This window comes from Pan paniscus, chromosome 5 (assembly GCF_029289425.2).
Source record: "Pan paniscus chromosome 5, NHGRI_mPanPan1-v2.0_pri, whole genome shotgun sequence".
Lineage (NCBI taxonomy): Eukaryota > Metazoa > Chordata > Mammalia > Primates > Hominidae > Pan > Pan paniscus.
In genome coordinates this window covers 22,021,961-22,036,938 of record NC_073254.2, presented here as the reverse complement: position 1 = coordinate 22,036,938, position 14,978 = coordinate 22,021,961, and the positions used below count along the sequence as shown (strand labels likewise).

Below are 14,978 nucleotides of genomic sequence, written 5' to 3'. Positions count from 1 at the left end.
TTGGAGTGCTACGGCGCAATCTCGGCTCATCACAACCTCCACCTCCCAGGTTCAAGGGATTCTCCTGCCTCAGCCTCCCAAGTAGCTGGGATTACAGGCATGTGCCACCACGCCCAGCTAATTTTGTATTTTTAGTAGAGATAGGGTTTCACTATGTTGGTCAGGCTGGTCGCAAACTCCTGACCTCAGGTGATCCACCCACTTCAGCCTCCCAAAGTGCTGGGATTACAGGCGTGAGCCACCACGGCCAGCCTTCATTTCTTGATCTAATAAAATTATACAACACTCCATGGTTTTTGAAAAATGTCCTCTTAGCCCAGTGATGTATTTTGTAAACTCACCTAAATTAATTTTATTCTCAAATTTCCGTAAGACCTTGTCTGCGGGAGTAGACATTTTGGCTGAACTGCTGTCGGAGGCCTGTCGATTTGCCTAGAAGGGAATTCCAGAGTCTAAGGCACTAGCTGTAAAAACAAACCTAAGATTCATCATCACATTTCCTTAGTTCATACTTAGCTATTAAAGCATCAGTACTTAGAGGAGTATCTTAAGGAAAGGTAAGAGTCAATCAAATTGGCTCAAAAATTTTTTTAAAGAGCATTGGAAACAGAAGGTTAAAATTACTGACTAAAAGAGTCTGCATAATCCGTTTTTTTAACTTCTCTATGATTCCTCTTATTATAAGTAACAGATTAAAATTAAGTGTAGTTTTCTAATTTGACTGGTTTATAGACTTAAAATTTGAGAATGTTCATTTACCCCCAAAGTATATAATAAAGAGCTAAGACCAGCATTAAGCTGGTTCAGAATTTCATTTTGGGCCCAATGTCTCAAGAGAGGGAAATATTAAGTACGAGGCTCAGCACTTACGCTGGTGCTATGCGCAAACTTCAATAATGAAATTGCTCAAAGCCTCATTATGAATCAATGAAGGAGTCACCAGAACAAGACGATATAAAAATGCGAAATTTGTCGTCACTCACAATGTGGTTATTTTAAAATGCATACATTCTGGTCCATGATATAGCCATTTTATTGTTGTTGTTTTTTACAGACAGAGTCTCGCTCTGTTGCCCAGGCTGGAGTGCAGTGGCGTGATCTTGGCTCACTGCAACCTCTGCCTCCTGGGTTCAGGCGATTCTCCAGCCTCAGCCTCCCGAGTAGCTGAGATTACAGGCGCCCACCACCACGCCCGGCTAATTTTTGTGTTTTTAGTAGAGACAGGGTTTCGCCATGTTGGCCAGGCTGGTCTCAAACTCCTGACCTCAGGTGATCCGCCCAGCTCGGCCTCCCAAAGTGCTGGGATTAGAGGCATGAGCCACTGCGCCCAGCCGATATAGCCATTTTAATGGTCAAAGGAAGACTGCTGGATTAACCTTTATGCTCCAGGAAGATGTACCATGTTAATCCTATGGCCTTACAAACTCCTAACACACTTGGTACTTCCAGTATGAGAAGCAGCTGTACGTGGTTTGGTAACTTTTTTTTGTACATGGTAAATAATCACAAACATATTCCTATCTCATTAATACAGTCTTCCATTACATCTTTTATGGCTGTATAATGCCTCATCGTGCGAACCAGTCCCATAGCAGGTTTAATCCCGTTCAAGGTTGCTTCCAATGTTCCTCTACCATAAACAATCCTGGAGGATCATTTTTGTAACTAAGTCTTGGCACACTCACAGAATCGCTAAGTCAAAGTATTTTGAAGCTTTTAAAGTTTTTATCGCATACCAGCTTATCCTACAAGTAAGTGCACCTATTTAGTTGACCATCAATGATATGTTTTGTCTTTAACAGTTTCACAGGTGAAAAAACGGCATCTCTACAAATTTAATCTGCATTTCTTTAATTACCAATGAGGCTGAACTTTTTTACCATGTTTCTTAACTATTTGTAGTAAACTGCCAATCCATGCCCTTTCCCATGAAGATTTTAAGCTCACAATCTTTATAACTCTTTTTAAATTTACAGATTCTGGAAAGAATCCACACCCAGGAAATTATCAGAAATACAGAAAGGATGAAAAGTGAAAATCAGTAAAGGCTGAGGCTACAGGACAATATAACATGAAGAAAATCTTTTAGTTATTCAATTTCAGAATCACAAAACAGCCTTTTAAAAAAGTAGACATAAGCAGACTACATAAAGATGGGCAGGATCCTTTATAAAATACCTGTGGGTTGCTTCCTCCATTCCAGACATAAACCTTGGTGAGTTTCCCAACTCCTTCATCCCAGTCCCAGTCATCATCATCATCATCATAACCCTCCTCCTCCTCATCTTCTATTTCACCTTCACCATTCTCATTCACATTGTCTTGAAGGTCTTCAAACAGAATGTCATCCTTCTCTTTGACTGTCTTCAAGTCTCTGTTTTCACTAGAAATAACAATGTTTTATTATTTCATAACAATATTTCCACATACCCTAACTGATCTCACATATTTATGATGTAAGATATTAAAATATTGATAAATCTAAAAGATTATATGTTTATATAAAATACACCTTCCGATAAGCTCCATCTCCTTAAAACCATGTTCTCCTGTTTTCCAGTTCTGTTGCAGTTGTTTGCTCATTCTCCATGCCCAAAGCCTACTATTCAAGAAGCACATCAAGTTAAATCTGCTTCTGCCTTGTTGAAGTTAGAAATTATATTGTTATCTTCTCTGCTGAATAAACAACTCAGACCAGTATACCAGACTTGACTCTAGGAAAATCATTCGCAGAGCTGCTTTAGAAAATCTCTAGGAAAATCTTTCTGTAAAACAAGAAAAAAGAAAGGGGGAAAAAAGGCTGGTGCAGCGGTTCACACCTTTGATCCCAGCTACTCGGGAGGCTGAGGCCATAGGATTGCTTGAGCCCAGGAGTTCACGGCTGCAGTGAGTCATGATCGTGCCACTGTACTCCAGCTTGGGCAACCCTGTCTCTAAAAAAAATTGTAATTAAAAAAAAAAAAAAGCTTTCTGACAAAAAATTTGGGAATAAGTCTAAGGCAGTCTTACTTTGAACTCGATAACACTTTGCAATAAAAGAAGTTACATCAAGATTTGTGTTCCACAAAGAAATCCAAATCATCCCTGTTCATGATGGGAAGAAATGGTGAATACAGGGGCCAGGCACTACAAATGAGAGAAGTAGGCTGCACAATAGAAGTGGAGACTGGAAAACTGGGAGAAGAGGTCCAAGGTAAAGGGAGCACAACCAGTAAGGGCTTTTTTTTTTTTTTTTTTTTTGGCCATATTAGAATTCAGGCCTAGTGTTACCAGATCTTAATTTTTCAAGTGAAGCTGTAAGTCTGGATTTCTGTGTAAAATCTATCCCTTCACTGGCATAGTCAATTTTTACAAATAATTGTGCATACCAAACAAAACATGTCTGCAGGCCAAATTCAACAGAGGACTCAGTTTTTACCTCTCATGTACAGAAAAGGACAGAAACCATAAAAAAGCAGCTGATAATATGAGATACCAGCTGAAAAACAGACGAGTTTAAGTAAATTCAGATTATCAATCCCAATTTATTAATTAGCCATGGCTCTGAGGGTTCCCCGTGGACATGTGGAGGAAGAAAACAGACAATCATCAAACACTTGCTATTTACCAGGACTTCATACATATGCTCCACAGATTGATATATAATTGCCTAGAGTGGCATGTTAAAGTTGTAACTTTGCCAGATAATTCTTCGTTGTGGGGGACTGTCTTCTGCACTGCAGGATTTTTAGCAGCATATCTCTGGCCTCTACTTACCAGATGCCACTAATGCACCACCACCCCCAGCTGTGACATATAAAAACGTCTCCAGAAATTGCCAAAAGTCCCCTGGGTAGAAGTCGGGATGGCAACATCTTCCCCAATGGAAAATCACTGGTGTATCCTTACAATACCCTGGGGTGGATGGTAAATTAGTGCCCTCTCATTACCATTAACTACCCACTAGCTATGCTGGCTGTGTTTCTTCTGCTGCTTTTCTTCTCTAAAGCTTTTTGTACACTTCTCTGTAACCATAAAACTGGAATGCCCTTCCTCTTTCTCTGGCTAATCCCTACTCATCCATCAAGTATCAGCTCACTATCACTTGCTCAAGGAAGTCTTCCCTATTTTTCACCCACTTCTCCTTTGTACTACTTACCCAATTCGAATACAAATAGTCTAATTATTTAATAATATCGGTTTCCCCTGCTAGGGTGCAAGCTCTGTGTCATTCAGGATGGTATTTACCAATGCCTCCCTACCACCTAAGACTAGATCTGACTCACAGAAAGCATTCAACATACATATATTTATTGAAAACATCCCCAATAATTAACAAAATCCGCATGTAATGAATCCTTACTGTAAACATAAAGTACAAACTGTTTTCTTGGAATTCCAAAATAACTCCAATATGTTTCATTTTGCTTTTAGGCAGGAGTTATCCTTCATCCCTCTTTCCCCAGACCCCACGTCCAGTCTACCACCAAACCCTGCCACTTCTACCTCCAAGACATATCTTTAGGATCTGAGCTCTAGTCCCCACCATCTTTGAATCTGATTACCTTATTATTTTTGAACTGGTCTCTCTGTTCCACTCCCACCCTCCATGAACATTATCTACCTAGAAGAATGATTCCTTTAAATCACCAATCAAATAATGTCATTCTTCTGCTAAAATCCCTCCTATGGCTTTCCATAAGACCCACATTAATATCTGAACTTTTCACCATCACTTGTAAAGGTCTCCATGATCTGGCCCCCCTTCTTACTTCTCTATCACCCTACCAATCTTCTCAACTACCTCCACTGTGCTCTAGGCACTCTGGCCTCGGGGCCTTTGCTCTTGCTGTCCCTTCTGTGTGAAATGCTGTTCCCTCTGCTCTTGCCAGGATTAGCTCCTTGTCATTCAAATCTGGACTTAACCTTTCCCTACCCATTCAGTCACCACTTGGTATATCAAACGATTTGCATAGTCTACATCATTATTTGGTTTTTAAATGGTGTGCCCTCTCTTTCACGTAGAAGGTAAAGTTCCATGACAGCAGGAAGTTGGTTCTTCTTGTTACCTCCGGCGCCCAGGACAGAACATGGTACATATTAAGTGCTTAGTAAGTATTTGTTGAACGCTAAATGTGGTTAAAACGCAAAAACCCATGTTTCCTAATCGCTATCCCCAACTCTGCTTCCCAGTGACGCTAACCGACCTGAGAACCGCAGACTCCCTTGACAAGTAGCTTTCACTTAACTCTGCCGCGTGAACTGGGAGAAAGACCCAGCTGGGATGCAGAAACAGGCAAAGGGTTGTCAAGAGAGACGCTGAGTAATGAACCACTAGTCTCCCTCTAAACCGCAAACAAGAGTCCACGCCCCAAGGGGGCGGACAAGGAGAGAGCAGTAACCAGAGCCAGGGCACTGTACGGCCGCCTACCTGTCAGAGGAGTCCGCGTCGTCGAATTGCCCGGGGACCACCCGGCTCATGAGAAGCCGCCGGTAGTCCATGACTGGAGAGCGCCGCCGGAGGCCGCCGCTCTGCGATGGAAAGGAACAGCTCAGACGGATGTACCCACGGCCGATCCAAAGGCCTTGGCGTGGATATCCGCCTTGCAAACCATTCAGAAGCCAACAGTGGCCACCATGTGCGACGGGAAAACGGGACCAACAGATCCACCACCCTGCCACCCCAACCGGAAGCCCCTCACCGCCTCGCCCGGAAGTCTGACTTGAGCGGAAGTCCCGCCCCTGCGCCGAGCTGGGAGTCCGGAGCTCTCTGGATGGCGCGCCGTATAGGCCTGTGGATGTTCTGTGCTCTCGGGAAGGCGTGTTGAGTAGCCGGCCCGGCGAGGCCCGTGCTGGCCGTTTCTTCCCGGAGTTTTCGTTTCTGTACCCCACTTTGTGTTTACTGCGGCAGGAGGCGCCAGCTAGCCCACAGGCTGTTCGGCCTAGGGGGTCGTACCCTCCTAACTTCACCACTCTCTGGGAAGACACCGCACCCACAGTAGGGTCGCTCGGGCCTCGCGGGCTGCACCTGTCTCTGCGGAGTTCCCCCGGCGCGGGCGGACGTCACACAGGGGCGTTCCAGCACTCCGGGAGCCCGATTGCGAGTTTGTGAGAGTCCTTAGTGGAGGAGGTTGGAAAGCGTTCTCCCTCCCACAAAACCCGGTGCAGAGGGAGGGAGCGCCAGGTCCGTAGCGTGGGTCCAAGAAACTATGGATCCTGGAAGCGAGCACACTTTTGTGTCTTAAAAAGTTTGGTGTCTCGTTTTGAGGTGAAAAATGAATGAGATAAGTGCTTTTTAAAAAGGTAAAGTTTGTCTTACAACTGAAAAAGCTTTTAAACAAAACTATGGTTTTTGCGAGTAACTCCCGTGACACCTCTTTTAACTCCTATCTTAAAACAGCTTTAGAATGTCTCTGGAACATCTATTCAAACATTTGGTAAATATGTTAAAAATCCAACATAAACCTGTAAGGACAAATGAAAGATGGAAAAAATAGCCTAACTTTAAATTAAAAAGGCAAACTGGCAGATTGTGCAGTGCCACATGAGGGATGAACAAAGTTGTAGAAATGTAATTGGAAGTGCTGGGTTCACAAACAAGAAAACTAAGAAACAAGGCCTTTGCGCTTTTTTGCATTGGGAAAACAAAACAAGAATTTTTCAGATCTCACCACAATCCAGGCAGCATTATTTGAAAGACAAGGGAGAAGTGAGCATAAAGTTGGGCCTTTCACTGATCCTGACTAGTCTGCTTGGCTTACTTTTTTATATTTTACCAAGTGATGACATAGGTTTGAAAACAACTAATTTTCAATAAACTATTCATTCAGAAATTCAATAAAAGAATCCAGGCAGATGAGTAATGACTATAAATTGAAAGAGCTTGATAGAAATAAGTCATTGGAATGCAGGTTTTATTCAATCAATATTTGCTGTGTAGACAGCACTGGTCCATTTGCAGTAGGGGATATCGGAAAGCCCTAAGTATGCTCCTCTCAAGACATTTATGATCTGTAAACACAAACACTAACACCCTTGAAACAGTGGTGAAGCTCTAAAACAGTAAACGAAATCACCAAGTGCTGAATTGTAAGATAGAGATTTAGAGACTGAAGACATTGTAGGAATTTTGAAAATAGATGAATGGGTAGATGGGAAGGTTTTAGGAGAGAAGCACGTGCCAGGGCAGATGACTGAAGCTTAATTCGTAAGGAACATTATCTGTCTGCAGGGAAATGAGCCTGATCTGAGTAGAGCAGGGGAGTACTGGGTAGGTAATGTCACTCCAGGCTATGGATGGCCTGGAAGGACAAGAAGAATTTATAGACTCAATGTGAGTGGCCATCCTTTCCACTCTCAGCTCTGGAGCTCTGGACAGGCCTGAGGAAGTCAGGAGAATATGGACCAGTGTGGCAACATGGGATGGAAAGAAAGCACAGGTTACTGAAAGACTTTTTTTTTTTTTTTTGAGATGGAGTCTTGCTCTGTCACCCAGGCTGGAGTGCAGTGGGCCATCTCGGCTCACTGCAAGCTCTGCCTCCCGGGTTCACGCCATTCTCCTCCCTCAGCCTCCCAAGTAGCTGGGACTACAGGCGCACGCCACCGTGCCCGGCTCATTTTTTTTTTTTTTTTTTTTTTGTATATTTAGTAGAGATGGGGTTTCACCGTGTTAGCCAGGATGATCTCGATCTCCTGACCTCGTGATCCGCCCGCGTCGGCCTCCCAAAGTGCTGGGATTGCAGGCGTGAGCCACCGCGCTCGGCCCTGAAAGACATTTTTAAAGGAGACATGGACGGGACTTGGTATCTGAATAGCCATGCATGATGACTTGCCAAGACAAGTCCAGTTTTCAAACACATGTACGTGAGGGAATAGGCGCAGTATAGGAAAGTGAGGAGGGAAAACTGAGTTACAATGCTGGGTTTGACTTGGTAGTGAGGTGTTCAAGTGGAAGGTATCAAGTAAATAAAAATCCAGGATTTTGTGGAAACTAATAGGTCTCTGATAATATTTTGTAAATATCCTTGATTAAATAACATAGCGATCCCTTCACTTCTAGGTCCAAAGCCTTCTAGGGAGTTATTGGATAGTAGCCAATACTGTTTGTTTTTCTCCAAATCAGTATTTACTACCATACCAAATTACGGTATACTCAGACTAAAATTTTTAATTTTTCTAATAACTTGACAAATGACATTTCAAATAAGGGCAGTGAACTTTGCTACTTTCTTAATGAGAAGAGGGATAGGGAAAAAACTTTTTGTTTGTACCTACTAATAGACACATTTTTTTTTTTAAAGAAGTCTTCCATTGTTCAACAGTTATGAACAAGGACTATCAAAAATTTTGGCCATCACCTTCAGATCCTGTACATTTTGAAGTGGATACTTCTCATGAAAAAGTAGAAAGCATGTCAGAATCGGATACCATGAATATCAGCAATCTTTCTCAAGGTGTAATGCTTTCACATTCTCCGATCTGTATGGAAACCACCGGCACCACTTGTGACTTGCCTCAGGTGTGCATTGCTTATAAGTTCCAGGAGGCTCAGATGTATTCAGAATTCACATTGTCTTCCATAAGAAAATTTCTTCAAAACTATAAGGAACAATAAAAAAATATTCGGTGGACACATAAAGGAGGGGAATACAGGGTCTGGTTTTCCCAGTTTCACTAGCGTAAGATACATTTTGACCAGCCTAGGCAACATGGTGAGACCCCATCTCTGCTAAAAATATAAAAATTAGCCAGGCATGGAAGCGAGCACCTGTAATCCCAGCTACTCTGGAGGCTGAGACAGGAGAATCACTTGAACCTGGGAGGTAAAGGTTACAGGGAGCCAAGATTGCGCCACTGCACTCCAGCCTATGCGAGAGAGCAAGGTACATTTTTACACACAGTGTTAAAACTGATCCTTTCTAGCCGGGAGTGCAGCCAGGGGACGTGACCAATTCAGTCAGAGGCAGGACAAGAGCCCAAGGAACCTGACTTCTAGTCTAATGCATCTTCCACTTACATCAGTATGCAAATGATTCATTTGTCATTCATAATGACATTGACAGCACCCTGCATGTAAATGACAACTTTCCTGTCTTCATGAAAATGCCTAGCTCCCTTTATTAAAAAATAAAAGACTGTAATGTCCCAATATCTTCATGAGTGTTGTGCTAAACGTTTGATAGTCAGTGACATCTGATTCCACTAAATAGGAATTTATAAAAATACATCAAAGATATATGCCTGTTTTATATATCTTCAGTGTTAAAAGACTGAAATAACAACCATCTTAATGCTGTTTAGACTAGATTTAATAAACATCAAATAATTATCAATACATAAATATGCTATCACGTATCCCTAAGTTTATAGTCACATGATTTGACTTACCAAAAAACCAAAATATTAAAATAGCAAGCTATTTGTTACATTGTTGTTTAATATTGGGACTCTGATAGCATAGTTTTACTAAAAGGGAGCCAAATACATGCTGGGGAAAGATACTAGAAAGCACATTCTACCTATGTAATGAAATATTCTAATAGCAGAATTATGTAACAATGTGCAAATACCTTTAGAAGAAGCTTGTGATGTTTGCTTGAAGTATTGATGCCTTTTTTATTAATACAGAACGAAATAAAGAATTTTGAAAGGGAAAATGAGTATGAATCCACACTTTGTGAAGATGCTTATGGCACACTAGACAATTTGTTAAATGGTAAGTATCTACTTGTTAGCAATATGCAGAAGAGAGAAACTTTTTTTGTGTTCCGTGATAGTAACAATAGCCAGGTTTTGTGCTAAGCACTTTATATACATCATCACACTTAATCCACAAAAAATCTTATTGAAATAAGGATTTTAAAAAATTGAAGTAAGGGCTGTTTTTATCTTCATTTTACAGATAAGGAAAATAAGGCTCAGAGAGTAACTTGCCGAGGATTGTGTAGCTTTAAATGAATGAGCCGTGATCAAGTCTCAGACTCAGACACAAAAATTTTCTACTATACAAGTATCCTTAAATGTGTATTGAGGTTGGGTGTGGTGGATCATATCTATAATACCAGTGCTTTGGAAGGCCAAGGCGGGAGGATTGCTTGAGCCAGGAAGTCCAAGGCTGTTATGAGCTATGATCACGTCACTGCACTCCAGTGGGCAACAGAAGGAGAACCTGTCTCTTAAAAAAAAAAGCGGGGGCCAGGCACGGTGGCTCACGCCTGTAATCCCAGCACTTTGGGAGGCTGAGGCAAGTGGATCACCTGAGGTCGGGAGTTCAAGACCAGCCTGACCAACATGGAGAAACCCCGTCTCCAGTAAAAATACAAAATTAGCTGAGTGTGGTGGTGCATGCCTGTAATCCCAGCTACTTGGGAGGCTTAGGCAGGAGACTCCCTTGAACCCAGGAGGTGGAGGTTGCTGTGAGCCGAGATCGCCCCATTGCGCTCCAGCCTGGGCAACAAGAGCGAAACTCCATCTCAAAAAAAACCAAAACAAACAAAAAACACCAGGTACAGTGGCTCACACCTGTAATCCCAGCTCTTTGGGAGGCCAAGGCAGAAGGATTGCTTGAGTCCACTAGTTTGAGATCAGATTGGGCAATAGGACAAAACCCCGTCTCTACTAAAAATACAAAAAATTAGCCAGGCATCGTGGTCCACTTTGGAGGCCTGGTTGGGAGAATTACCTGAGCACGGGAGGCTGAGACTGCAGTGAGCCGAGATCACGCCTCTGCACTGCAGCATGGGCAACCATAGTGAGACCTTGTCTCAAAAAAAAAAAAGAGAGCTGTGTGTTGATGTAACCCCAAATCTGTTATTCTAATCCTAAATTGACAGATGAAAGCTATTTAGGATTTAATCATATAATGAGATACATTGATCATGTTTTTGGTTTTGTTTTTGAAATGGATCTCACTATGCTGCCCAGGCTGGTCTCAAATTCCTGGGCTCAAGTGAGTCTCCTGCCTCGGTGTCCCAAAGTGTTGGGATTACAGGTATGAGCCACCACACCGGGCCCTACACTGATCATGTTTATTAAAGTAAATCTAAATGCTGTATACAAATGTCTTTATTTTTAATACTTGCAAATAATACTAAAATGAAAAGATTCGACAAGGCTTATTGAAATTATGGAATTTAATACATGCAGGTGTAAGAAAAATAAGCGCTGCCGAGGCAGGCGGATCACGAGGTCAGGAGATCGAGACCATCCTGGCTAACACGGTGAAACCCCGTGTCTACTAAAAATACAAAAAATTAGCCGGGCATGATGGTGGGCGCCTGTAGTCCCAGCTACTCAGGAGGCTGAGGCAGGAGAATGGCATGAACCCAGGGGGTGGAGCTTGCAGTGAGCCGAGATGGTGCCACTGCACTCCAGCCTGGGCGACAATAAGTGCTGTAAGGATTAGAAAGGAAGAGAAGTAATTATCATTATTTGCAAATATGTACTTTTCTACATAGAAAAGTCATAAGCACCTACAGATGAGCTATTAAAACTAATAAGAAAGTTTAGAAGAAAGCTAGATATAAAATTAATATTAAAAAACCAATAGCATTCAATGCACTAGCAACAACAAATGTAAAACAGTAATTCTTAAAAACTTACTATTATCAGTAGCAGCACAAACTAAGGTACCTAAGAATAAATCTAACAAAAAGTGTAAGTTTCCATTAAAAAACATTATAAAACTTTCCTGGAGGCCATAAAAAATAATTAAATGTTTCATGTTCAGATTGTAAAGATGTCAGTTTTCCTGAAGTCTATTGATTAATGCAATTTCATGTATCCTACCTTAATCCTAACATCCCCATTCAGAAGTGAAAAAGTTAAAAAAAATACCCAATACAATTTTGAAAAAGAAGATGTGGAGACTTACCCTGCTAGATAGCAAGAGTTATTAGTTATAGTAATTATAAAAATGTATTATAGGCAGAAGGGTAACAAACCAGTGGGATAAATAAAAGACAAAGTCCAAAAGTAGACCCATTTATATATGAGGACACCTGGTATTTGATAGAGGTGTCATTATAAACCAGTGGGGGAGTTCATTTGGTTGTGCTGGAACGGTTGGCTCTCTCAATGCAGAAAATGATTAGAACCTTACCTCACACCAAATACAAAATAAAGTCCACATGGGTAAAGGCCTACATGTGAACTGCAAAGTTCTAACTTATAAAAGAAGTGTAGAAAATGCTGTATTAGTCTGTTTTCACGCTGCCATAAAGAACTACCTGAGACTGGATAATTTATAAAGAAAAGAGGTTTAATTGGATCACAGTTCCACATGACTGGGGAGGCCTCGAAACAGAATCACGGCACAAGACAAACAGGAAGCAAGGCATGTCTTAAATGACGACAGGAGGGGCAGGGGAATTGCCAAACACTTTGAAACCATCAGATCTTGTGAGAACTCACTATCGCAAGAACAGCGTGGGGAAAACCGTCCCCATGATTTAACTGCCTCCCACCAGGTCCCTCCCTCAATACGTGGGGATTACAATTGGAGATGAGATTTGGGTGGGAACACAGAGCCAAACCATATCAAATGCCTTTGTGACAACAGAAAAGATTTCTTTTTCTTTTTTTTTTTGAGATGGAGTCTCGCTCTGTCACCCAGGATGGAGTGCAGTGGAGCGATCTCGGCTCACTGCAACCTCCGCCTTCCGGGTTCAAACTATTCTCCTGCCTCGGCCTCCTGAGTAATGAGACTACAGCCGCCTGCCACTGTGTACGGCTAGTTTTTTTGTATTTTTGTAGAAACAGGGTTTCACCATGTAGGCCAGGCTGGTCTTGAACCCCTGACCTTGTGATCTGCCGGCCTCAGCCTCCCAAAGTGCTGGGATTACAGGCATGAGTCACCACGCCCAGCCTAAGATTTCTTAAGACATGAGAAATGCAGGGCTGGGCACGGTAGCTCATGCCTGTAATCCCAGCACTTTGGGAGGCCGAGGCAAGCGGATCAGGAGGTCAGGAGTTCGAACCCAGCCTGGCCAATATGGTGAAACCCCCGCCTCTACTAAAAATACAAAAATTAGCTGGGCATAGTGGCGCGTGCCTGTAGTCCCAGCTACTCAGGAGGCTGACGCAGGAGAATCACTTGAATCTGGGAGGCGAAGGTTGCAGTGAGCCGAGATCGTGCCACTGACTCCAGCGTGGGTGACAGAGTGAGACTCTGTCTCAAAAAAAAGACAGGAGAAATGCAATCCATAATCGATGCATTGACTACATTAAGAAAACGTCTGTATGACCAAAGTATAATAAAGTAAAAAGCATGGAGTGAAGATACATGCAATATGTATAATTGACAAAGATTTGGTATCTAAAATAAAGAACTACAAGTCACTTAGAAAAAGGCACATAATGGCTGGGCACGGTGGCTCGCGCCTGTAATCCCAGCACTTTGGAAGGCCAAGATGGGCGGATCACGAGATCAGGAGATTGAGGCAATCCTGGCTAACACGGTGAAACCCCGTCTCTACCAAAAATACAAAAATTAGCTGGGTGTGATGGTGGGCGCCTGTAGTCCCAGCTACTTGGGAGGCTGAGAAAGGAGAATGGCGTGAACCCAGGAGGCAGAGCTTGCAGTGAGCCGAGATCGCGCCACTGCACTCCAGCCTGGGGGACAGAGTGAGACTCCGTCTCAAAAAAAAAAGAAAAGAAAAAGGCACATAATTCAGGCCGGGCACAGTGGCTCACACTTGTAATCCCAGCACTTTGGGAGGCTGAGGTGGGCAGATCACATGAGGTCAGGATTTCAAGACCAGCCTGGCCAACATGGTGGAATCCCATCTCTACTAAAAATACAAAAATTAGGCGGGCATGGTGGTGCACGCTTGTATTTCCAGCTACTTGGGAGGCTGAGGCATGAGAATTGCTTGAACCCAGGAGGTGGAGGTTGAAATGAGCTGAGATCGTGCCACAGCACTCCTGCCTGGGTGACAGAGACTCTGTCTCAAAAAAAAAAAAAAGGCAAGTAATAGAAAAACAGGTAAAGTATATGTATTAGTAGTTTACTAGGGCTGCCATAACAAAACACCACAAACTGGGTAGTGTAAACAACAGAAATTGATTTTCTCATTCTTAGAGGCTGGCAGTCCAAGATCAAGGTGCCAGCATGGTTGCTTTCTCCTGAAGCCTCCCTTCCTGGCTTGCAGATGGCCAGCTTCTTGCAGTGTCTCACATGGCCTTTTGTCTTTGTGTATGCCTTGCTGCTGTCTCTTCCTCCTCTTATAAGGACACCAGTCATACTGGATTAGGGCCTACCCTTGTGACCTCTTTTAAGCTCAATTACTTTTTTAAAGGCCCTGTCTGCAAATAAGAGTCATGTTTTGAGGTACTAGGGGTTAGAGCTTCAGCATATGAATTTTGGGGGCACACAATTAAGCCCATAACAGTATACAACAAGAAGATCACAGAAAAAGAAACCTGTAAGACCACTAAATACATGAAAGGATGTACATTAAGAAGGTCACAGTAAAATACCATTTCATGCATATGAATTTGACATGCTTTGGAGAGATGTGTAGAGCAAAGGAACCCAGAGGCTACTGGTAGAAGCATAAATTGGTGCACTTTGGAGAGTAATTTTGCAATATCTAGTAAAGTTGAAGATATGTATTTTCTATAATCCAGCAATTTCACTTCTAGGTGTATCCCCAGAGCCTAGCCAAAAGTTTTTACATTGGCGTAGAAGGAAATATGTTCACTGCAGTGCTGTTTTTAAGGGCAAAATTAGAAGCAACTTAAATAGCCAACAAAAAAGGAATAAAGTGTAATCTTTCAGTAGAATGAACTACATATATATGTATTTATGTGGCTAAGCCTCAGAAGCAAAATTTTGTGTGAAATAACGACTTTTTTTTTTTTTTGAGACGGAGTCTTGCACTGTCACCCACGCTGGAGTGCAGTGGCATGATCTCGGCTCACTGCAACCTCCGCCTCCCAGGTTCAAGTGGTTCTCCTGCCTGAGCCTCCTGAGTAGCTGGGATTACAGATGTGCACCA

The 14,978-nt window shown here is 42.5% G+C and overlaps 2 protein-coding genes across 4 annotated transcripts in view; one reads left to right on the top strand and one right to left on the bottom strand.

Annotated features, from left to right (window-relative positions):
* RIOK1 (RIO kinase 1) overlaps window positions 1–6,195 on the bottom strand; it is a 28,639-nt gene extending 22,444 nt beyond the window's left edge. The window contains exons 1-3 of one of the 2 annotated variants that reach the window (XM_034961408.3): window positions 5,411–6,195; window positions 2,179–2,383; window positions 342–432 (exon numbers count right to left, since the gene is read on the bottom strand). In XM_034961408.3, the coding sequence (XP_034817299.1) occupies window positions 342–432; window positions 2,179–2,383; window positions 5,411–5,481 (367 nt within the window). In that variant the 5' untranslated portion in view covers window positions 5,482–6,195. Of the gene's footprint in view, window positions 1–341; window positions 465–2,178; window positions 2,384–5,410 lie in introns of those variants that run through there. The other variant, XM_034961409.3, reaches the window with a different exon arrangement.
* Window positions 5,729–14,978, top strand: part of CAGE1 (cancer antigen 1) — a 63,155-nt gene continuing 53,905 nt past the window's right edge. The window contains exons 1-3 of one of the 2 annotated variants that reach the window (XM_008972533.3): window positions 6,082–6,282; window positions 8,280–8,497; window positions 9,607–9,694. In XM_008972533.3, coding sequence (XP_008970781.1) covers window positions 8,303–8,497; window positions 9,607–9,694 — 283 coding nt within the window. In that variant the 5' untranslated portion in view covers window positions 6,082–6,282; window positions 8,280–8,302. Of the gene's footprint in view, window positions 6,283–8,279; window positions 9,695–14,978 lie in introns of both variants that reach the window. The other variant, XM_055113161.2, reaches the window with a different exon arrangement.